General features: G+C 42.9%; 1 protein-coding gene across 5 annotated transcripts in view; it reads left to right on the top strand.

The window, feature by feature from the left end:
- The first annotated feature begins 1542 nt into the window (after window positions 1-1542).
- LOC306854330 (NACHT, LRR and PYD domains-containing protein 12-like) overlaps window positions 1543-23892 on the top strand; it is a 217474-nt gene continuing 195124 nt past the window's right edge. Inside the window, exons 1-9 of one of the 5 annotated variants that reach the window (XM_079392252.1) lie at window positions 1555-1847; window positions 1950-2006; window positions 2639-2725; window positions 2833-2934; window positions 3222-3314; window positions 3501-5095; window positions 5198-5270; window positions 16187-16357; window positions 23188-23358. In XM_079392252.1, coding sequence (XP_079248378.1) covers window positions 1957-2006; window positions 2639-2725; window positions 2833-2934; window positions 3222-3314; window positions 3501-5095; window positions 5198-5270; window positions 16187-16357; window positions 23188-23358 — 2342 coding nt within the window. In that variant the 5' untranslated portion in view covers window positions 1555-1847; window positions 1950-1956. Of the gene's footprint in view, window positions 1856-1949; window positions 2007-2638; window positions 2726-2832; window positions 2935-3220; window positions 3315-3500; window positions 5271-6521; window positions 6693-16186; window positions 16358-23187; window positions 23359-23892 lie in introns of those variants that run through there. The other 4 variants (XM_079392251.1, XM_079392250.1, XM_079392253.1 and 1 more) reach the window with 4 other exon arrangements.

A 23892-nucleotide genomic window follows, 5' to 3' on the forward strand; every position in this document is an offset into this window, starting at 1 on the left:
GTGCACTCAGGCAACGATAGCCTCGATGTTCCTTTCTCATCCATGATCAGATTCAGTCTGACTGCAGCAGTGAGGGACGTGATGGACAGCAGAGACAGGTGAAGGTGGACATGGTGGTCTTCATCAGAAAAAGTTGCAGAACTGGCTCAGCTGTGTTGAGATGCTGTAGGATGTGGGTTCACTGACTGTAAATACATGATTGTTAGAACAATTATGTTTGAATAAAGCTTTTTCATGTGTTGTTGACTTGTTTATTTATTGTCATGATTACTTTTATTTACATTTTACTCATTTGTTCATGTTTCCTGTTGTCAGTAAATATAATATAATTGTTTCATTAACATATGCATTAATTAATTCATGACTTGACTGAAAATTGAGATGTATTCACCTTGGCTGCGTTTGTCTAGAGTACAGTCATGCATAGCTATGGCATATGACAAAATAAATTACATTTAGCTTGTTTCACCAAAAAATATAATGAATTATTGGTCAGCATTTATCATTATTATTGTTCATAAGTGTTGGGCAACCAATGTGTTCTGAAGGAATCTTTTAAGTAGCAATACTTACATTTTTGGAGTCAAATCCTCTCCAAAGTTAAGATCTTTGAGCAGCCGATCGACGTCTCCTTTGTGCAGAAATTACAAACATGGAGGAAACATACTCGGTAGGGTTGTGGATTTATTGATGCTTTGAGATGTTTGTGCGCCTGTCGCTCCTATTTTATTATTATTATTTATTATTACTGCAGAATATACAAGCTCGGGGAAAGATGGTAGTAGCTTTAACAATGAACAATCATAATGACACAAAAAAAGAAAACATAACTATAATTGGTTTGCATACATCATAGTATGAGATTATATACACAGGGACAAAAAGATTAAATATCTTTGAATAATCATAAAATTAATATAATCATATGCATTAAAATTGCATTTGTTTTTGTTATTTATAAGCCTCAGGGATGAGATTTAAGACAGTTTTGGAGACAGTTTAAGGAGATTTAAGACAGTTTTGCATGTGGATGAACGATTTTGTTTTTTCGTAATAAAAAATAATTTCTTTAAGGATGAAACTGTAGGGTTATATTATAGTAAGTATTATATAGGGTTTTTGCGCTTGTTATAAAGTCATAGATCACATGATAACGTAAACATGGCGGATCTCATTCATACTCAACGAAATTTGGCTGTAAAGTACATTCTCTTTTAGCGCTCGTTAAGTACTTCTTGAAAATTAGTACGTACTCATTGAGTAGGCGGTTTCGGACGCAGCCAGTGTCTGCTTGCATATTTTAATCACATTTGGTAATTCTCTTGAATGTATTTGCCCTGATTTGATCCATGGGAAATTTACCTAACGTTATATTTATATTATTTCGCCGTCATTATTTAGTTTTAAGGAGTTAAAAAGGCTCTTATCAACCTTGATTGACACATTCTATCATATTATTTTGACAGTTAATGTTTTGGGTGGTTGTTTGTTGCAGTGGGCGTGTTTTTGTGAGGTTTTGGGCTGGAAATCGTCCAATCTGGCAACCCTTCAGGTGAGTCTCTGCAGGTGACTTCCTCTTTCATTTTCTCCTGAAGGACGTGTGTTCTTTGATATGCTTGTTTTTGATCAGATGTTGTTGTCTGTGGTTGATTTCATCATTTGTGTTCACATGAGACTAAGATTGTGTATTTGAGTGAACTCTCAGGATGTGTTCAGCTGAATGATTAGTTTGAGTAAGTGTTGGAGATCTCTCTCTTCCGTCTTCAGCTTCCTTAACTACACTTTCTGAGTATCTCTACTTTACTTTACTCATCCCCAGCTGTGTTCAGCTGAACAAAACAGCTTAAGTACTTTAGTAAACATCTGTGTTTCCATCTTTGGCTTGTAATGGAGTAATATTTGAGCAGCAGTCTCTGTTCTTTCACTAATGGAGTTGTGTCTGTGTTCAGCTTCATCATGAATCTCACACAAACACCCCGAGATCAAGAGCTTTCTCCAGGATCCAGGTACTTTACAGACTTACTATATTAACACTAATAAACAGACATCAGGAAATTCATTTATTGATGTCTTTGGATCTTATTAGAACACAAATAATACAAATTTGTGATTTAAAAACAAACAAACATTGTTTTATTTTTTATATGGTTTGTATCCCAATAAATTGATTGAAAATAGCTGTGTGTTACATTTTAGCTACATTTCTTAAAAACATTTGTTGTAATATTGTTAAATAATAATGTCTATTTATGAATATATTAGCCTACTGTATCATATTTAATACACAAATTTCTAGGGCCTATAAATTATGAACATGATCAGAGCTTTTCTGATAAACCTGTTGTATTTACTTCATGCTCTCTGATTGAGATTTCATGCTTTTATCAAGTAAAGTATTTTTTATTAAAATGAATGTCATCATTAAATCTGTTCAGCAGAAGAGATCAGAGCTGTGTGTCATATTTATATTGTGTTTTTGTTTTATATTCATGTTAATATGGTATTCATATTACTTATTATACCAGATAGTCTATGAAAACAAATGATGGTTTCTGTATCAACATAGTAAAAATGAAAACATATTTTTTTAAATCAAAAGTTAATATTAATAATTAATTGAAAGGGTTCTTTGTTATAGTTCAGTTGATCAGAAGAGATCAGAAGCAGAGCCCAGCTGTGTGTTTATGAAGAGTGACGAGTCTATAGATCATCCACAACATTTCAGGTACAATATTTCATTAACAGACAGAGTTTAAATATTTGTTATGGTGTTTTATCATGTGATTATTTGATCTGATGTTTTATCATTTGCTCACACACTCTCTGTTATAGTTCAGTTGATCAGAAGAAATCAGAAGCAGAGCCCAGCTGTGTGTCTATGAGGAGTCATGCTTCTATGCATCGTCCACTTGATTTTAAGAGTGATGACACAAGGTTTAACCTCAAGTATTACATTGTTTTGTAAAATATATGATTATAGTATGGCATTTTAAATTAAACTGTCATAATTATACAGCACTATAATAAATAAATAAATATGAGCAGAAGTCTGGCTAGAAAATGCAGTAAATGTATTGACAACGAACAGATATAGAGCACAGAATATAATTATTTATTTACATTTATTTAAATGGCAGGTGCATTTATAATAAAGTCACAACTGTTATTAAGGTAATGAGAAAAATGTCACCAATGTCAGAGTTTTTGATTCTTGATTCAAGGTCAATCCTGCAACGCAGATCAGAAACAAAACCCGTCTGTAAGAAATATGACCAGCCTATGAATCAACAACAAGACACGTATCCTGGTGTGAGGTAAACTGTGGGATTTATTAATGCAGTGCATCATCACACATTACTCAAATACATCATTAATAACTGACACATTTCATAAACCCTATGATATGTTCAGTGTCTCATAACACAGAAAACAAAAAGACGTTTTACTCTGTACATTTACCTCTGTAGCTCATGTAATAATGCGGTATTTTAATTTTCCAGCCATGAAGTCCTCAACACGTTCAGATCAAATCTGCTGAAGAAGTTTGGTCGTCTGTATGAGGGAACAGCGACGCAGGGAAACCCAACACTCCTGAATGAGATCTACACAGAGCTCTACATCACAGAGAGTGAGAGTGGAGAGATCAGTAATGAGCATGAGGTGAGACAGATTGAGACACAATCCAGGAGAGCAGCAACAGAGGACACAGCCATCAAATGCAATCACATCTTTACACCTTTACCTGGACAAGACAAAGCCATCAGAACTGTGCTGACAAAGGGAGTCGCTGGCATTGGAAAAACAGTCTCTGTGCAGAAGTTCATCCTGGACTGGGCTGAAGGGAAAGAGAATCAGGACGTCCAGCTCATATTTCCACTTCCTTTCAGAGAAATCAATCTGATGAAGGACAAAACACTCAGTCTTTCAGATCTTCTTCATGTCTTTTTCCCTGAAACTAAAGAAATGGAAATATCCAGTGATGAATATAAAGTGTTGTTCATCTTTGATGGTCTGGATGAGTGTCGTCTGTCTCTGGACTTTAAGACTAAAGTGAAACTGTGTAATATATCTGAGTCAGCCTTAGTGGATGTGCTGCTGATGAACCTGATTGAGGGGAATCTGCTTCCCTCTTCGCACATCTGGATCACCTCCAGACCAGCAGCAGCTGATCTCGTCCCCTCTGAGTGTGTCCATCGAGTGACCGAGGTACGAGGCTTCAATGATCCACAGAAGCAGGAATACTTCAGGAAGAGAATCAGTGATCAGAGTCTGGCCGACAGGATCATCTCACACCTGAAGTCATCAAGGAGCCTCTACATCATGTGCCACATCCCAGTGTTCTGCTGGATCTCAGCCGCTGTTCTGGAGAAGATGTTGAGTCCAGCAGAGAGTGGAGAGATTCCCAAGACTCTCACTCAAATGTACACACACTTCCTGATCCTTCAGACCAACATCAAACATGAGAAGGACTATGAGAAGAAGGTGACAGATGAAGACATGATCCTCAAACTGGGGAAAGTGGCTTTTGAGCAGCTTGTGAAAGGAAACATGATCTTCTATGAGGAAGACCTGAGAGAGTGTGGCATTGATGTGAGAGAAGCATCAGTGTACTCAGGATTGTGCACTCAGATCTTCAGAGAGGAGTTGGGCTTGTATCAGGGGAAAGTCTTCTGCTTTGTTCATCTGAGCATTCAGGAACATCTAGCAGCTCTATATGCACACCTCTCCTGGACAAACCACAACAGAGATGTGATGCGGTCTAAAGCGAAGGTCTTCTTTCAACATGTTTCATTATCTGAGCTGCATCAGAGAGCTGTGGATGAGGCTCTACGGAGTAAAAATGGACATCTGGATCTTTTCCTGCGGTTCCTTCTGGGTTTGTCAGTGGAGTCTCATCAGATTCTCCTACAACGAATAATGATGCTGAAAAAAAGCAGCTCTGGCATCAATGAGAAAACAGTTGAGTACATCAAGAAGAAGATCAGGACCGTTGACTCTCCAGAGAAATCCATCAATCTGTTCCACTGTCTGAATGAACTGGGTGATCGTTCACTAGTGGAGCAAATACAACAGTATCTGAAATCTGGAAGAATAAGTGAAGCCAAACTCTCTTCATCTCAGTGGTCAGCTGTAGTTTTTGTGTTGTTGACATCAGAAGAGGAACTGAATGAGTTTCGTCTTGATAAATTTGTTAAAGGAAAGAATAATCCTGAAAATATGAAAGTTCTTCAGAAGCTGCTGCCTGTGATTACAGAATCCAGATCAGTTCAGTAAGTATCAATGAGAACAATCACTTCACTGTTAAAACATTAAGAAAATCAGAGTCAAAAGCTCATAAATCTTCAGTGATGTGGCTGTTATTTTAGTGGTCTGCATTTTGATGTGTTTTCAATACAGAGACACTGTAAAAGATTTCTTCAGGCAAACAAAGTCAGAGAAGTTGCATATAAATAATTCAGGGTTTCCAGTAAAAAATGTTAAAATTAAAATAAAGGAGGAATTTAAATATTTCTCATCTGGCATAAAAGACCAAAGAAGTGGAGAAGCAGCTCAAAATTCCTAAAATCTGATGAATCAGCTAATGGAGCAAAACAGCAGCATACTTGAACACTTTTGAACACAACAATTGAAACATATTATTATTGTTTGTTAGTTTTATATTTTGTTAGTTTTGACATTTTACAGAAGGGCATCTGGAACGACGAGCTAGACTCAAACTTATGAACACATGAACTATCTGCCAGTTCACAGTCCAGCATGTGGATGATTTTTAAACGTTAAACCAGTTAGAAGTTGAATTATATTAAGTTACTTTTTATTCCATTACGATACAATATATAATTACAATTTTATTCTATTAATAGATAAATGTTGATTAAATCCAGTCTTAACATTCTTTTAAATTTACCCATGAAACTTGGATAATTTGACAATGCATGTGCAGTTTTTCTTTTCTTATAATATTAATTAATTAAATTAAATTGGTATTACAAGTTGTTGTTCATTGCAGCAAGTTGTTTGATTGCTTTTTTGATAGCTGTTTGATAATGTTTCACATGATTTTCATGACGTACATTAAAACCTTGAGAATCTCTATTGAGTTCAACACATTTCTATTCAGTTTTAAGCTGCCAGATGAGACCAAACATGACACAATGATCAAGTGTTTGATCACAAGAGTTAATAAATGAGATGTAATGGGGAACACGTGGCTCCTGTGAAGCAGATGTCCTCCTGTAGGTGTTTATTAGAGGAGCAAGTGACTGTTTCTCCAGACAGATCCGTCCTTATATCACTATGAAACAATATCTCACATTCAGCTCTGTGTGTCTGTTCAGTCCTGAAGCACATAACAGTTTCAAACAGCAGCATTGAGCATCAACATGCATAAATCTCATTCTATCAGCAGCAGTATGTGGCAATGCTTGTCATTATATCTCCTCTCCTGCTCTGAGACCAGAGTCAATAACAAACTACACACACTTCAACTACAATTCACATTCTGTCATTGTTCTCTACAGGTTGAGTAAGTGTGGCGTCACAGATGAAGGTTGTGCTGCTCTGGCTTCAGCTCTGAGATCAAACCCCTCACACCTGAGAGAACTGAATCTGTTTGGGAATAAACTAGGAGATTCAGTGAAGCTGCTTTCTGATGTACTACAGGATCCTCACTGTAAACTGGAGACACTGAGGTAAGATCATATATGACACACTGTAAAGTATACTTATGTGAAGTGCAGAATAAATTACAATTTTGAAAACAAAATTAAAAAGTTCATTTCAACCCTTTTTTTGCAATAGTAAAAACCTTTTAAATTATTACTTGTTTACACGTAGTGCATATAGACCATCGGACAAAATGACAAAAGAAACCAGTCTCATACTGTAAGTTTAAAGCTGCAGTCTGTAACTTTTACCTCTTTGTCGCCCTCTATGTTTGAAAACCTGGAATTGCAGTTTCTTGTGGATTATCTTCCGTGCGTGGGGTTGTGATCTGACACGGCTGAATCTAATGTTTTGAGGTGAATGTGTGGCTGTCAGTCACCGCACCGGTGTGGATATTTAGTGTACTTCACAATCACAGATTCTAGCCTATGTCTTGGAATATATGACCGAAATCAGAATTTTCACCGTATATTGCCATCTGAACAAGTAACAAGTCTGCCCCGTTTGTTCTGCCCAACTGAGGAAAAAAGCATTACAATAAATTGCGCTACCAATGATGATTAAATCTAAAGATCAGTTAGCTCATATCACATCTAACTGTGCAAAGCATTATCATTGTTATACTTTGTTCCCTATCGATACTCCACTCGTACTGCGTCTTGCTAAAGACGCTATGGGAAAAAGCCTTTTATCTCCTTTACTGAAGCCTTATTCAATCACGCAGTGAAACTACACGATCATTGGTTCGTGCAGTGTGTTAAAAACGAACCAATGTGTCGGCAGCGGAGCTGCACGAGCCTATGGCGACAGAGCCCGCCAGATCCCGCCAGAATGGGCGGGGTTATCTGGCTATATAATCGGCCGTCTGGCCATAGGATCCTCAGATTTCTTCTCCTTCAGCGACGACATCTCGCCTTCGCTGATCCCAAGAAGCCGCCTCACCGTTGACACGCCTTGCAGCTGAGCCAGAGACCTCCTGCCAGCTGAGACGCCGCTTTCACCGCACTCCAGCCCCGCAGAAGCCCCGGTCTGTTCACTGCCGCCATCCGGTGAGTGCTATAAAAATTCATATTTATCGGCGTTGTTGCAAATGCCGCAACAGCGAGTGTGGCTCGTGCAGGGAATCCTGCACGATGCAAAAGAGCAGTGAGCGCGCGCCGCCTGTCTGGGTCTCGCCCACGCACTGACTGCGCGCTTACTGAGACAGCTCGTTCGAGTATGAGTCTCGCTCTTCCCGCTCGCTGTCCGTCTCTGTGGAGGCAGCTCCGCTCTCCCGTTTCCCCTCTCTCAGCAAAGCTCGGAGAATGAAACATCAGAGCCACGGAGCTTCCTGCAGCGCTCTGATCCGCCGGTGTTCAAACGTGAGAATCAGAGCTCCTCCTTCATTGGGCGGCTCTATTCTCTTTGGCGGACCGGAGTGGAAAGCTATGTGTGTGCGTCACTGAGACTGCGCTCACACAGGCAGCCTGCTTTCACCGAAAGCCAGGCTTTGCCCTGATTTGCTCGCGGTCCTCTATGTAGCAGGCCCCGCCTCCCCCCTTCTCTTCTCCCAGTCACCTTGGAGACAGGAACAGCGAGTGAGGCTGAGCAATCAGGTTTGAGTGATTTTTCGCACCGGCATAGCCCCGTGTGTTTCACTCTGAATACAGCGCTTTGATCTGCCAGCGCGTGTGGATTAGCACGCCTCATTACATTGAGTGGCTCAATCCTTCTGTGCACATTGTAACATGCTGCACTGGGCGGCCCCACCTCTCGCGGTTCTCTTCTCCCAGTCACCTCGGAGAAGGAGACAGATATAAAAAATAAAAAAAAGGCTTGAGTGATTTTTCGCGCCGGCATAGCCCCGCGTTTTTCACTCTGCATACAGTCTTTGATCTGCCAGTGTGTTTACACTAAGGATTAGTGCCTCTTGCAGCTCTTTGATCTGCCAGCGCTACTTTCATTATGAAAGCGTCAGTCTGTCCCTGCTGCGCTCACGGTCCCTTTCTTCAATGAAGGTGGCCACACCTCCCCTGCTCTAGTGTTTCTACTCTTCTAGTTATCTCGGGGAAGAAACTGCAAGCTCCAGGGTTCGAGCGATCAAGCTTGAGTGAATTTACGCCAGCGCAGCCCCGCGTTTCACTCTTTGATCTCGGCTCGCCTTCTTCAGTGAAGATGGCCCCTCCCCTCGTCCGCTACGAGCGGATCTGAGAGAATGCGCGTGGCACTTTTGATCTGCTGGTGTGTTTACACAATGGTAATTAATACCCCTCTTCTAAGAGTGGTTGATCCTTTTAGGCAGATCGAAAGCAAGTTGTCACTATGATTATAACTGACAGCTTCAGACTCCTGACGCTTCTGGGCTGTGCCCACGGCCCAAATGGCCTCTGTCACTCCTCCAAACACCCCGTTTAGCTCTGGGTGCCGATGGCAATGAGTTTGTGGTAAATACTGTTGTGAACACTGGGCCCTTTCAAAAAGCGCCCACACAACTGATCGCTGTTATAGCAAGGAAATAAAACACAAACATTCAAAAGGGAGCACATTCCTCTCCCTCTTGTCACGAGCTTCAGGTCCCCGCTAGGCGGCCTGCCACTCGGGTTTATCCAGCCCCTTGCCACGCGGCAAGGAAGGCCTGGAGGGCCATCCCCGGAGTGTCAGAATGGGTTATACAGATAATAGAACGAGGTTACTCACTCCACTTCACTCGCAGACCCCCGCGCTTCAGCGGCGTGGTCTCCTCTTCTGTAGATGGCTAGAACGCTCACGTTCTACGTTCAGAAATGATGATGCTGTTGGAAAAAGGAGCCATAGAAATGGTTCCTCCAGCTCAGAGCGAATCAGGCTTTTACAGCCGTTACTTCCTCGTTCCCAAGAAGGATGGCGGCCTCCGGCCCATCCTCGATCTCAGACGCCTGAATCGCGCCCTCGTGAGGAGGTCGTTCAGGATGATCACACTGAAGCAGATCCTCTCGCAAATTCGCTCAGAGGACTGGTTCTGTTCCCTGGACCTGAAAGACGCATACTTTCACGTCCAGATAGCCCCCCATCACAGACGATTCTTGAGATTTGCCTTCGGGGGAGTGGCTTATCAGTGGGAGTGGCTTATCAGTACACGGTCCTTCCCTTTGGACTGTCCCTGGCCCCACGCACTTTTCCCCTCTCAGGCAGATGGGAATCCGCATTCTCAATTACCTCAACGACTGGCTCATTCTGGCCCAGTCAGAGATACAACTACTCTCACACAGAGCCCTCCTCCTCAGCCACCTAGAATGCCTGGGGCTCAGGGTCAATTTTGCCAAGAGCACGCTGTTTCCCAGCCGACGGGTGTCGTTTCTGGGAACAGTTTTGGACTCAGCTCAGATGAGAGCTGTGCTAGCGCCGGAACGCGCACTGGCCATTTAAAAGCTCGCAGCCTCTTTCCAGAGCGGCACCGCTCGCCCCGTCAAAGCGTTTCAGAGGATGCTGGGCCTCATGGCCACAGCATCGCCGGGGCTACAGTTGGGCCTGCTTCGCATGCGGCCCCTTCAGCGCTGGTTGAAACCACGGGTTCCGCCCCACGGATGGCGACATGATCGCAGCCAGGCCTGTGTAACAGCCCTGGTCCCCTGGAAGAACCCACGATGGTTCAGAAAGGGTGTGACCATACGGATGGTCTGCAGCAGGAAAGTTGTCACAACAGACGCCTCCAACATGGGTTGGGGGCGCTGTGCGAAGGCAAACCGACCTTTGGTCGAAGGCGGAGCAGAACCTCCACATCAACTGCTTAGAAATGCTAGCAGTGTGTCGAGCCTGCCAGTTTTTCCTGCCAGAGCTAAAGGGACGACATTTGCTGATCCGCTCAGACAACATGTCAGTGGTGTCCTACGTAAATCACCAGGGAGGTCTCTCCTCGAAGCGCCTCTTCCTTATGGTAGAGCGACTTCTGGAGTGGGCTCAGCTCAACTTGCGCTCGCTGAGAGCAGCAAATTTGCCGGGCAGATTGAACCGAGGAGCGGATATGCTATCACGGAGCAACGTCCCCTCAGAAGAGTGGATGCTCCATCCGCAGACGGTTCGAATGATCTGGAGAATCTTTGGCAAGGCCGAAGTAGACCTTTTCGCCTCCAAAGACAACTCTCACTGCCCAGCCTATTATTCGAAGGTCAAGGACGCGTTGGCTCACGACTGGCCCAACCTCCTCCTTTATGCATTCCCTCCGATCGCTCTGATTCCTCAGGTCATCAGGCGAATCAGGGAACAACGACACAAGGTCTTGTTGGTGGCCCCCCTGTGGGAGAACCAGCCTTGGATGTCAGGGCTGACCCAGCTGCTAACCGCAGCCCCCTGGCCCGTGCCCCTGAGACGAGATCTCCTCTCTCAGGCGAACGGTTTGTGGCACCCTCGTCCCAAACTGTGGGCGCTTCACCTCTGGCCGCTCAACGGGAGCCTACCAGCCTCCCAGAGCGAGTGCTAAAAACCATTTCTGAGGCTAGAGCACCGTCTACGAGACGCCTCTATGCCCTTAAATGGGCGGTTTTCTCCGAATGGTGTCTAAACCGCGGTGAGGACCCCCCTACATCTGAGTTGGCGGTGATTCTGTCCTTCCTGCAGGAACTGCCGGATAAAGGACGCTCTCCCTCCACACTCAGGGTGTTCGTATCGGCTATAGCGGCCTTCCACGCCCCTATTGCGGGCCAATCAGTGGGCAGGGACAATGCTATCGTCTGCTTTCTAAGGGGTGCCAAGAGGCTGAATCCGCTTCGGCCCCTTACTGTCCCTACATGGGACTTACCCACTGTGCTGAGGGCCCTGAGGTGCCCTCCTTTTGAGCCGCTTCAGTCCACGAACCTTTGGTCACTGTCGCTGAAGACTGCTCTGCTACTAGCACTAGCGTCAGTCAAGCGAGTAGGAGACCTGCAGGCGCTATCTGTGAGCCCCGCCTGCCTGGAATTTGGGCCAAACGACTCCAAGGTCGTCTTAAAACCAAGGCATGGATACGTACCTAAGGTACTTTCCACTCCGTTCAGAGCTCAGGTCATCAAACTCTCCGCGCTTCCTCCCTCCGAGGAGGACCGGGAGTTAATTTTGTGATGCCATGTTAGAGCCCTACGGATCTACTTTGAGTGTTCCGCCTCCTTCAGGCGCACGGAACAGCTCTTTGTTAGCTTCGGTAACCGCGCCAAAGGGCTTCCGGTCACGAAGCAGAGACTCTCTAAGTGGATAGTGGATGCCGTTACGCTGGCTTACTCTTCCTTGGGCCTTCAATGCCCAAGGAAGGAGTACGAGCCCATTCGGAGTACGAATGGGCTCGTATTGGAGAACGAGCCCATTCGACTAGAGGCATTGCCTCGTCACGGGCCTGGTCTAGCGGTGTGTCTATTACAGACATTTGTGCGGCGGCTGGCTGGGCCTCGCCATCCACATTTGCAAGGTTTTATAAGCTGGATGTACCGGCCTTGCAGGCCAGGGTCCTATCTGCTTAGATGAGTATGACTTACGTTGTGGGAACAACCCTAACGGAGAACTCTTGACTGCACGGGCACTCAAGCTCTCTGATGGTTTCCTTACATATCTCAGCCCTGAAAGTGCTGAGTATGCGAGGAATACATGGAATGACCCGGGCCGAGCGTGACCCCTACGAGCTCACATCCGAGTATACTATTATACTTCCCTCTGAGCATGGAATGCTTATGGAGGTATTTTACACAGTCGTTCCTCTACCATAGCACGGCGTGATTGAATTGTGTTCCCATAGCGTCTTTAGCAAGACGCAGTACGAGTGGAGTATCGATAGGGAACGTACTCGGTTACTATCGTAACCTCGGTTCCCTGAGATACGGAACGAGTACTGCGTACTTTGCCGTGCCAGGTAGCTGCACGACTCAGTCGTCGCTTCAGTCGAAGTAAACCTGAGGATCCTATGGCCAGACGGCCGATTATATAGCCAGATAACCCCGCCCATTCTGGCGGGATCTGGCGGGCTCCGTCGCCATAGGCTCGTGCAGCTCCGCTGCCGACACATTGGTTCGTTTTTAACACACTGCATGAACCAATGATCGTGCAGTTTCACTGCGTGATTGAATAAGGCTTCAGTAAAGGAGAAAAAAAGGCTTTTACCCATAGCTTCTTTAGCAAGACGCAGTACTCGTTCCGTATCTCAGGGAACCGAGGTTACGATAGTAACAGAGTAAGTTCTCAAATTATTAATGTTAACAACATCAGCATTGCGTGACTATGAGTATAGTATATGCGTGTAGATTTCAATTTTTGTACAGTCTAATATCTAATTGGGTTACACTTTATTTCGATAGTCCACTTTAGACATGCTACTAACTATAAATAACTTTTTAACTACATGTCAACTAATTCTCATTAAATTGCAACTACATATCTACTAACTCTCAGAGTAGACTGTTAGTGTAGGTTTAGGGTTAGTAGAATAAATTGACGTATACTTGCAAAGTTTCTAATAGTTAGTATATTGTATGTTGTGGACCCATAAAAATAAAGTGTTAGAAGATATTAAGCAGACAGTCTACTAATACTCTAATGACTGCTAGTTGACATGTAGTTGCAAAGTTACTGTTAGTAGAATGTCTAAAGTGGACTATCGAAATAAAGTGTTACCTCTAATTGTCATACCATTCAAATTTCATATTAAGAAATTATTTTAATCCCAAATTAATCTTCCTTCAAACTGGTTCTATTTAAAGGGGTCCTATTATGCTTTTTCACTTTTTGAATTGTAGTCAGTGTGTAGTGTGTATGTTTGGGCATAAAACGATCTACAAAGTTACAAATCTCAAAGTCCACTCCAAAGGGAGATATTTCGTTTTTTAAAAATCCCTTTTCAAGAATTACAGCGAACGGCTCGTTTGGACTACAAAGTTCTTTTCCTGTATTTATGACATCATAAATTGTAAATCCCGCCTACAGAAATTGGAATGGTCGGAGGGTGGGGTTGAGCGCTTGATTGAGCACTGCATGTTTCAAAATCGAAACCCAGTGCGGGTTTCACTGTATTTCTGATGGAAACCAAATATTGTCATTTTCATTTCATCTTGCATGTTATGTCTGATAAAGCAGTGTTTGTGAGCGGAGCTCTGTTTTGTGTATAGAGTTACTGGGGAAACCTCGCTATCTCCCGCTCCAACAGCGCCTCCTGCTGGCAGAGAATTAATGTGTTTATATGCGGCCACAAATAGTGTAAGTCTGTGGGACTATGGTATAAATAAATTCAACTGTATAACAGTTTCAGTGCAATTCATGTTATAATGTTAGAATTAAAGAACAATAAACATAATACATATTACCATTGCACTTATCTGTAGATAGTCAATGCAATTATTTTTAAGCTTTTGTTGACATCCCATATAAAACGGGATTTACAACAACAGCAACAATAACATTACCCCTTTAATATTGCAATATCCCTGCGTGCAAAGGTTTGTTTAGCTTGATCCTCTTGTTCAATATTCTCAGGGTCTGAACTGATATAGCAATATTGATGAACTTGCTGTTCTGGCAAGGGGCGGGGCAATACTGAAACACCGTCTAAGCTGTTTACCAATCACAACGCACTGAGACAGCTAACCAATCACAACACAGTTTGTTTTTCGGAAGGCCTTCATCAAACCCGGAACTAATCGAGCTGTTTGTGTCAGGCTGGGGAGAAAGGTATTGTAAAGATGTAAATTATGTGAAAAATAATGCGATTTTCGAACCACCAAGCATGAGAGCATGTTCTAGTACACCCCAAAACAAAATCAAGACTCTGTAAAAAAAGCATAATAGGACCCCTTTAAAATACAAAAACTTGTGTAATCCCACGTTGGCTATCTGTAATCAGAAATAGATTTAAAACTGGAATATAATTAAATTTCATTCACATGTGTTTCATAAACACATAATCCTTTCTGGATTACAATCCGATCAAAATGATACGTTTAATTATTCCAGCTGCTGTGAGAAAAGGCTATAAACGATCTGCAGTAGTGATGCTCGGTTCGCTAACGAATCGTTCAATTTAACCGGATCTTCTTAGTGAACCAGTTCACCAAATCGGACCGAATCGTTTGAAACGGTTCGCGTCTCCAGTAAGCACTAATCCACAAATGACTTAATTTATTCACTTTTTTAACGTGCCTGACACTCCCTCTGTCTTGAAATAAACCAATATCCCGGAGTTAATAATTTACTGAAACAGTAGACTGAGTGAACTGCTGTGAAGAGAGAACTGATGAACACGAGCAGAGCAGCATGTGTGCAGCGAGCCGGTAACGAACGAACACGCCACTGCTAGAACGGTTCTCGTTCTCGAGTCAAGAACCGGTTGCAGTGGTTTTCGGATCAACAGTACACTGAACCCAGAACCGTTTCTTTCGGACACGTCCGATTTGAGAACCGTTGAGCTGATGTTACTGCGCATGCGTGATTCAGTGAACAGTGATTGCCTCCCTGACTGACACACGTCTGAACCAAACTAGTTCTTTTGGACTGATTCTGTGCTGATGCTGTATGGCGCGGGTAAACCGAGGACCTGAATGAGAGCAAAACCTAAGTTTATTTAATAACAAATAAATGGATTATGTATAGTAAGTGAATTATGGTTTATGTGCTGATGACAACTAATTTATTCACTTTTATATCTTTAGACTTAAATCCTCATATGCACATCACTGCCTGTATCTGTATTTGGGTGCTTGCAAAACTTAACTGTAAACTTTAAAGAGCATGATTATGATGTTTTAACTGACTGAAGTTATGATTACTGACTTTATATATTTGACTTTATGTATTTTCATCCCGGGACGATAGATTATATCATTACGTCATCGCAAATGACGTCACTACGTTAGGGCGTAAAAGAACCGATGATCTGTTTTTTTGAAGCGGTTCATTGAAACGAACTGTCCGAAAGAACCGGTTCGTGGAAAAGAACCAGACTTCCCATCACTAATCTGCAGGATCCTCACATGCGATACTAAGCCTACTAGCCGGGAAAACTGCTTCATGTTTACAGACGTGATGTAATGACGCAGTGCCGTGCTCGAATTTCCCACGGAAACCTACCCGTATCTATCAAATTATAAAACATTATTATAAGCTAACCGTTGTGAATCAGGCTAAAATAAGGAGATAGTTTTGAACACTGGCTGGTTATGTACTTTCTCAAATTTTGATTTTGGATCATTTTTAACCAAAAAAATTCACGGACTGTAGAAACTACGGTTGAGAACCCTGTAAACACACACACACACACACACAATCATTGCTCCATACATATTAGTACAGATACATATAGTGAATATTGTCATTAATAAAACAGATTTAGCATAAAAACCTAGACATAGTGCAGTAAAGAAACATTTCTCTTTCTTGAAGGAGACTTTGGATGTTTTATGATCATGTTTTGTGTTCTGTGACGTTTTAGACCTCAGTACAATGATCCATCAAACACTGATTTGTGCTTTAAGTTTGTACTTTCTCTTTAATAATGGATTCACAGCTAAACTGATCTGATCTGAGAGAGTGAAGAGTGTGTCATTGTTCTCTACAGGTTGAGTAAGTGTGGCGTCACAGATGAAGGTTGTGCTGCTCTGGCTTCAGCTCTGAGATCAAACCCCTCACACCTGAGAGAACTGGATCTGTCTGAGAATAAACTAAGAGATTCAGTGAAGCTGCTTTCTGATGTACTACAGGATCCTCACTGTAAACTGGAGAAACTGAGGTAAGATCATATATGACTCTCATATGAAGCACATTTAAAGTAAATATGAAGTGTTCAGCCTCAGGTTTTTAGTATGAAATAAACAGCATAGTAAAAGTCATTGGTTCTGATGTTCACTGTAGTTTATATGTAGATGATATCTGCATTTGATACAGAAGCAAGTACATGAATACCATCAAGTGAAAAATCCAACTGAAGATAAACAAAATACAATCTTGGTCACAAAGTTCTCACAAACAGAAACTGTCTGTATGCATTAGGGATGTGCAACAGTGATCGAGTACTCGGCCGTGACAGCGATGATCGATCATGAAAACGATGATCAAATAATTCTGATTGGTTATAGCATCACTTTGGGCGGCACCCTGAGCTCTGATTGTTTAGCTTGCAACAGCATGCGGTTCAAAGTATAGACGTGAGAAGAGAGAGAAGCTTGGCTTTGAAGTCACGTAGTGATGTCTGGGTTAGCTACATACATATCTGATTAATCTAATATAGGATGCGTTGGGATATTGACATTTATTTACATGCTGAATGCGCTGCATATTACCAGTGTTTAGTTTCATGCTCAAATGCAATGCCCGAAATTGACTGAGTTATTTGAGACGGTCATATTGCTTTTAGATGTTTCTTTTTTTTTTAATACTGATCCTATAATAATGTAGCAGTGATTTTTTTTTTTCGTCATATTTGCTCAACAGTAGGCATACTTCAATTAAAATAGTTTTCGTAATGGCTTCAGAAACACGCAGACTATTTTAAGAATCACTTGATAATGTAGATCAAAATATTGCACAAATCTGCCAAAAACATTAATGACATAAGCATTATAATGAGAACTTTATGTAAAATGTGAAATCTATAGTAAATCCTGTCCTTGCCCATGTTTCAGCGCGCTGTTGAAAGCTCTCTCTCTCTCTCTCTCTCTCACTATAGCACATACCTTAAAGTTCAAGCATATGCATCCTTTTGTGCAGATACAAGTTGTAATGTTACGTTTATGTTATGTATCTAGGTTATCTGATTAATATCATAGGAAGTGTCATAGAACGGATTTCAGTTTATTGGCATAAAGTCAGCTTCACCTCAGGCAGCTATTCGTTTTTAGATGCTTCTTTTTTAATAACATTGCTGCATCATAATCATAATCTAACAGTGTTCTAATCATGTTGGCACAGAGGCAGCCGGACACAAGGGTAAGTGAAAACACAGTGACTTTTATTCAAAGGTAGTGCTGATATCGTGAGTCAGGTAGCTGTTCTGATAATATCCTTTTGCTTCACAGGTTAGAGGAGTGAGACTGATGAAGAGAACCGGAGCCCAGGAATGTCGACCACAACACAGGCGAGTCTGAGGACAGAGGAGACAGCGGGACGGAGAACAAGAGGTGAGTACAAGAGGTAGGTAATCAGAGGGTATACTCATCAACTTGATGATCACTGGCGTAGAGTCCATGTAGTAGCAACGAGATCGGACAGTTTCTGTGACTGGGGTGAGTGTTTATGTAGTGTCCATGATGAGGGTGATGACGAGGTGCAGGTGCGCGTGATTAATGACTGAGGGAGACCAGGTGAGGGCGTGCATCCGGATTGGAGAGAGGGAAGGACAGGCAGACTCGTGACATTACCTCCCCATCCCGGAAGGTGCGTCCCGCACCGTAACAGTGACATTGGGGAGGGGGGGCGGGCGCCCTGGAGGCCGGAACAGGGCCAGGACACCCAGGAGACTCGGGAAGCCTCCAGGGTGGATCAGGAGACTCAGGGAGCCATGGCGGGTCAGGAGACTCAGGGAGCCATGGCGGGACTGGAGACTTGGAAGGCCACGGCGGATCAGGGAGCTTGGACGGCCACGGCGGATCAGGAGACACGGGAGGCCATGTCGGATCGGGGTCCTCGGGAGGCCATGATGGATCGGGGTCCTCGGGCGGCCTAGGCGGATCGGGGTCCTCGGACGGCCATGGCGGATCGGGGTCCTCGGGAGGCCATGATGGATCTGGGTCCTTTGTGGCCTTGGCCTTTGGCCTGGCCACACAAACTGCGGCTATATGGCCCCCCCCCCCCCCAAAATTTATTTGGGAAAGTTCCCCTCTGGGGCCCACATTGGAGGAGTGGGTTCTTGGGGGATCTCTGGAGGAGCGGGCGCTGGAGGGCGCTCTGGAGGAGCGGGCTCTTGGGGGGCGCTCTGGAGGAGCGGGCTCTTGGGGGCGCTCTTGCAGCGCGGACACTTGGGGGGCGCTCTTGCAGCGCGGACACTTGGGGGCGCTCTTGCAGCGCGGACACTTGGGGGCGCACGGGAGGCGCGAAGCTGGATAGAACCAGCGGAGACGAAGGAGAGCTGGACGGGACCAGCGGAGACGCAGGAGGGCGCTCTTGCGGCGCGGACACTTGAGGGCGCTCTTGCGGCGCGGACATTAGAGGGCGCACGGGAGGCGCGGGGCTGGACGGGACCAGCGGGAACTCAGGTGGGCTGGACGGGACCAGCGGGAACTCAGGTGGGCTGGACGGGACCAGCGGGAACTCAGGTGGGCTGGACGGGACCAGCGGGAACTCAGGAGGGCTGGACGGGACCAGCGGGAACTCAGGAGGGTTATCGCACTTCTCTGGTGGGTTTGCCTTGGCTGCGATCGGCGGCGGGTTTGAGAGACGTGGGGCTGATTTCAGCGCTGACCGGACAGATGTTAAGCCTGGGTCTGAAACTTTAGCCCCCAGGTCAGCGCTGTTGGACACCCATTTTCGGGCATGCGGGAATGCCGCGGACCGCGGCGGCTGTACCCTCTTGGTCACGTAGATCTGATCGTAATCTTGTAAATGCTAATGAGTCATTCACACAATCATGGGGTTTTCCTTCAAAAGCCAAAGGAATTAATTCAGCTGGATTAACTGTTTGACATCGTTTAATAGTAACATCGGAATATGTGAGTAGGGATGAATAGGCCAGAATTCGAGCTTGAGTCAGAACAAATTTCCCTTGTTCTATTAACTCCACAATTTTGTGATGAGTATAAATAGTTCCTGGTTACCCCATGGTTATTGTGGATGCTTTGTAATAAGCATAATATACTTCTGCCAGACCTTGCTGGTAACATGGTGGGTAACCCTGTGCTACATTATCCAACTTTGTGCTGTAATAAGCTATTGGCTGTTTTTCCTCCCACTACAGGTCTCTTGCATCAGTATAGCTGCTGCATAACCATCAGCTCTATTTGCCACATACAAATGAAAATTTCTAGAGTAGTCAGCCATTCCCAATGTAGGGGCTTGTTGTAGTTCTTTTTTATAGTCTCAAATGCTATTAAGGCATCTGTATTCCATTGTAATGGATTACTTAAATGTTGCAATCCTGCTTGTTTCGTGATTTCTCTCAATGGCCCTATCTTCACTGCATAGTCTTCTATCCAGTTGGCACTAAAGCCAGTCATTCCTAGGAAAGTCATCATTTGTCCTATTGTTTGAGGCAATGGTGTTTTACTTATGCCTTCTAATTGAGCTGGCGCTATAGCTCGCATGCCAAATGCAATCAATCTTCCCAAGTATTCAATTTGAGGCTGGCAATATTGTATTTTGTTTTTGGACACTTTATGACCACCTTGCGCTAATTTCTTCAAGACCTTAATAGAATATTGATGACATTGTTCTAGTGATGTAGAACAAATAATCAAATCATCCATATATTGTAATAGTGTATCATAAGACCTTCCAAATCTGCTTTTAGAATTTGATTAAATAAATGTGCCGAATGTTTAAACCCTTGTGGGATTCTGGTATAAGTATACTATTTACCAGCATATGTAAATGCAAATAAATATCTACTCTCTTCTGCTAGTGGAACACTGAAGTAGGCCGAACAGAGATCAATTACTGTAAAGTACTTTGCTTCAGGAGGGACATTCGTCAGTAGCGTGTGCGGGTTTGGTACCTCAGCTGGCATATCTTCTACGATTTCATTGATTGCTCGTAAGTCATGCACAAGATGCCACCTGTTTTTGTCTGCTTTTATCACAGGTATAATTGGAGTGTTACAGTAACTAGTTGTTTCTATTAATACTCCTGCCTTCACTAACCCTTCAGTAGTGTTTTTTATACCTGCTTCAGCATCAGGACGCAAAGGGTATTGCGGTTTTCTGGGCAGACGTGCATCTGGCTTAAGTTGTACTCTCACTGGGTTTGCTGATTTTATTAATCCTATATCAGAGTCATGTTGAGACCATAGTTCAGTTGGTACCTGTCGTTCTACTTCTTTAAATAATTCAGTGTCAGGAGTGTCTATCAATTCAGATGTTGCAGACATCTGCGTCAGTTTCTTGTGACTAATAACTACTTCCTGAGGAATTCCCATCAAACTAGTTGCACACAAAATTTTGATGTGATTTTTATCAGCTGAGTGAATTATCAACAGATGTTCTATTTGCTTTGTTCTGCTTTTTTCATCATTGGTCCTAAATCTTTTGCTTCCCAATTTTTCCCTACATATACTGCAATATGTGGGACAGAATCAGTTACATTTGAACCATTTTTTCACAAATTCACAATCTGGCATATTTAAAGCTACTCCCTGTTTACCTATTATTATGTACTGTAAGACTATTTCAATTTGTTGTCCTTTTGTTTCTTCCTGCCATTTTTGTTCTACTTTTTCATCTCTTTTGGGATCAAACATCATTGTGCAATGAAATTCTGATTTTGGTATCTGTGCTTCTGGTAACTGAGCTTCAATAAACTTTCTCCATTTATTGACTGTCTGTCTCACATCTTGTTCTATTTGTCCTATCCAATAAACATTTGCTTTTGGCTCTACAACCATCATCTGAGTTTCTACTCCAATTTTGTCTATATAGACTCCTTCTGGAGAACACCAAATTTGTAGCCCCAATTTACATAATGCATCTCTCCCTAACAAATTAACAGGAGTCTGATTTGACACAAGAATCGGCATTGTTATGCTTTTATTTTTTGTTTGTAGACACACTGGAGCTGTCATCGGAAATAGCTGTATTTGTCCCGAGAATCCTATTGTCTTTGCGAATTTTCCAGACAAGGGGAGATGTGAAGCATAATTTGTATTTACACGTGTAAACAGCTCCTGTGTCCAACATAACTGGTGTGTCTTTTCCCTCTATCTTAATTTGCAGAATAGGCTCTTGATCAGCTTTAGTTGTTAAAATTGGAAGCTGACTCTCCCCTGTAGGATTTCTAATAGCCTTGATTGGGACCTCCCCAAGGGTTTACTGGGCCCTGTAATGGACCACAGGTGAGCTGCTGCCAACCACCCCCCCCCCCCCCCCCCCCCCCTTTTCCACCCCGAGGTGGCTGTTGCCATGGATTGGTAGGACAATCAATTCTGTTATGTCCGAATTGTTCACATCCCCAGCACACTCCTGGAGGACCAGTATATGGCCTGCCTCTTCCTCTCTGTCCTCTTTGTACTGGTTTTCTTTTCCATCCCATTGTCTCTGGTTGTTGAGTATAGACATTAATGATGGGTAGAGGAATGTGGTGTGCATTTGGAGGGACCGCTGCAGGTGGGCTCGGCTGAATAGCTGCTTGAGGAGTATTTTTCTTTATTGGAGCTTGAATCTTTTTCTTGTTCTTTTTTGTCAGTTCTTCAAGTTGTAACTGAGTTAATTTTCTCTGTAGCTCTTTCTCTTGGGTCTTGAGCCTTGAGCCTCTGTTAATTTTTTCTATGCTGCTCTACTGCAAGGGACACATGGTCACAGAACTCTTTGTGTGTTTTAGAGTTTAAGCCAACCACGTCCTCTAGCCTGCTCTTTACAGCTTGTGGCATGGCATCATTCACAGCATTTCTTAACAGTGTAGCCATTAATGGGTATCCTTCTGGATTCCCTTCAGTCTCTTGTTTCCATCTTTTTAGCTGTCTCTGAACATATGTGGTTGGATTTTCTGCTTCCCCCAGCTGTTCTCCCTTTAATGATTTAGGGCCTAGACTGATCGGGTACTCTGCTCGCAGTGCTTGCCACACTGCTGTACTGAATGCATCAAAAACAGTTCCATCCAAATAGTGTGAGTCCACAGCTCTGTTTAGATTGGATGCTTGAAGAATTTCTTCCATCTTTTCCCCTCCCATTATCTTTGCCAGAAGTGCTTTAAAGAAACTTCTTTAAAAAAAATTACTGATCCCAAACTTTTGAATGGCAGTGTATTGTACTGTAATAATGTTTTCTCATGTAACCTAAAATATACATCATTTAGTTACATCAAGGGTCAAATCAAATATAAATAGCACATTAAAGTGACATATTTACAGACTTGAATATGTTTGCATTATGAGAGAGTTTCTAGAATTATGAACAGGCCATTACAAATCCCATCCATTTATTCCATATTCTTGAATCAAAGTCATTTAAATAGTTTTAAAAGTTATCGAAAAAACACATTTTGCACACTTTTAAAGCCGAGTACACAACTAATTAATAAATCTAAAACCAAAGATTGGTTTCATGGAAACATAAACAGTTTCAAACCGTATTTTTGAGACTATCTTTGGTACTCTGCAGTTTTAAGGAGAAAATACTGAGCAATCGTGTTGATTGATGAATTTCTCTCATGATTTGTTCTTAAGCATATTTAAAACACCAGATAGACCTGGACACAATATTAAAAATGTTAAAAAGATTTTCACCATAAGGGTCTTAATATACTGTATGTTAAATGTTTTATGATCATGTTTTGTGTTCTGTGACGTTTTAGACCTCAGTCCAATGATCCATCAAACACTGATTTGTGCTTTAAGTTTGTACTTTATCTTTAATAATGGACTCACAGCTAAACTGATCTGATCTGAGAGAGTGAAGAGTGTGTCATTGTTCTCTACAGCTTGAGTAAGTGTGGCGTCACAGATGAAGGTTGTGCTGCTCTGGCTTCAGCTCTGAGATCAAACCCCTCACACCTGAGAGAACTGTATCTGTCTGGGAATAAACTAGGAGATTCAGTGAAGCTGCTTTCTGATGTACTACAGGATCCTCACTGTAAACTGGAGAAACTGAGGTAAGATCATATATGACACACTGTAAAGTATACTGTATGTGAAGTGCAGAATAAATTAAAATTTTGAAAACAAAATTAAAAATCCAAAAATTAAACACAATGCCAAATCTAAACCCAAAACAAGTCAGAAAACACAATGACAAGCAGAGGCGTCATGCCCATTCAAATTAAGGGGGCACGTGCCCCCTCAAATTTTTGAGCCAAGTCGATTTTGAATGCAGCTTCCAAAAGACAAAAAATAGGCGAATCATATTTTTATATTTGATACAGTCACACTGGCGTGATTAGATCGTTCAGTGCGTCAAATCACCAGCCAGCCAGAGACAGATGTGTTTTTACAGCGCTGCTTTATAACCAATCACACACGATTCTGTTGAGCTTATGAATGCAGTGACCAATCAGAGGCGTTCAGATGAGTCATCGCTGACACGCGGTGTTTCGTTCAGGTGAATTCTCTTATCAGAAACAACAAAGTGCAGAAGTGCGTACGATGTAAGTAAGAGATCCATTTGACAGTGCAAACAGCTTCAGTGA

This window comes from Barbus barbus (assembly GCF_936440315.1).
Source record: "Barbus barbus genome assembly, chromosome: 3".
Classification (NCBI taxonomy): Eukaryota; Metazoa; Chordata; class Actinopteri; order Cypriniformes; family Cyprinidae; genus Barbus; species Barbus barbus.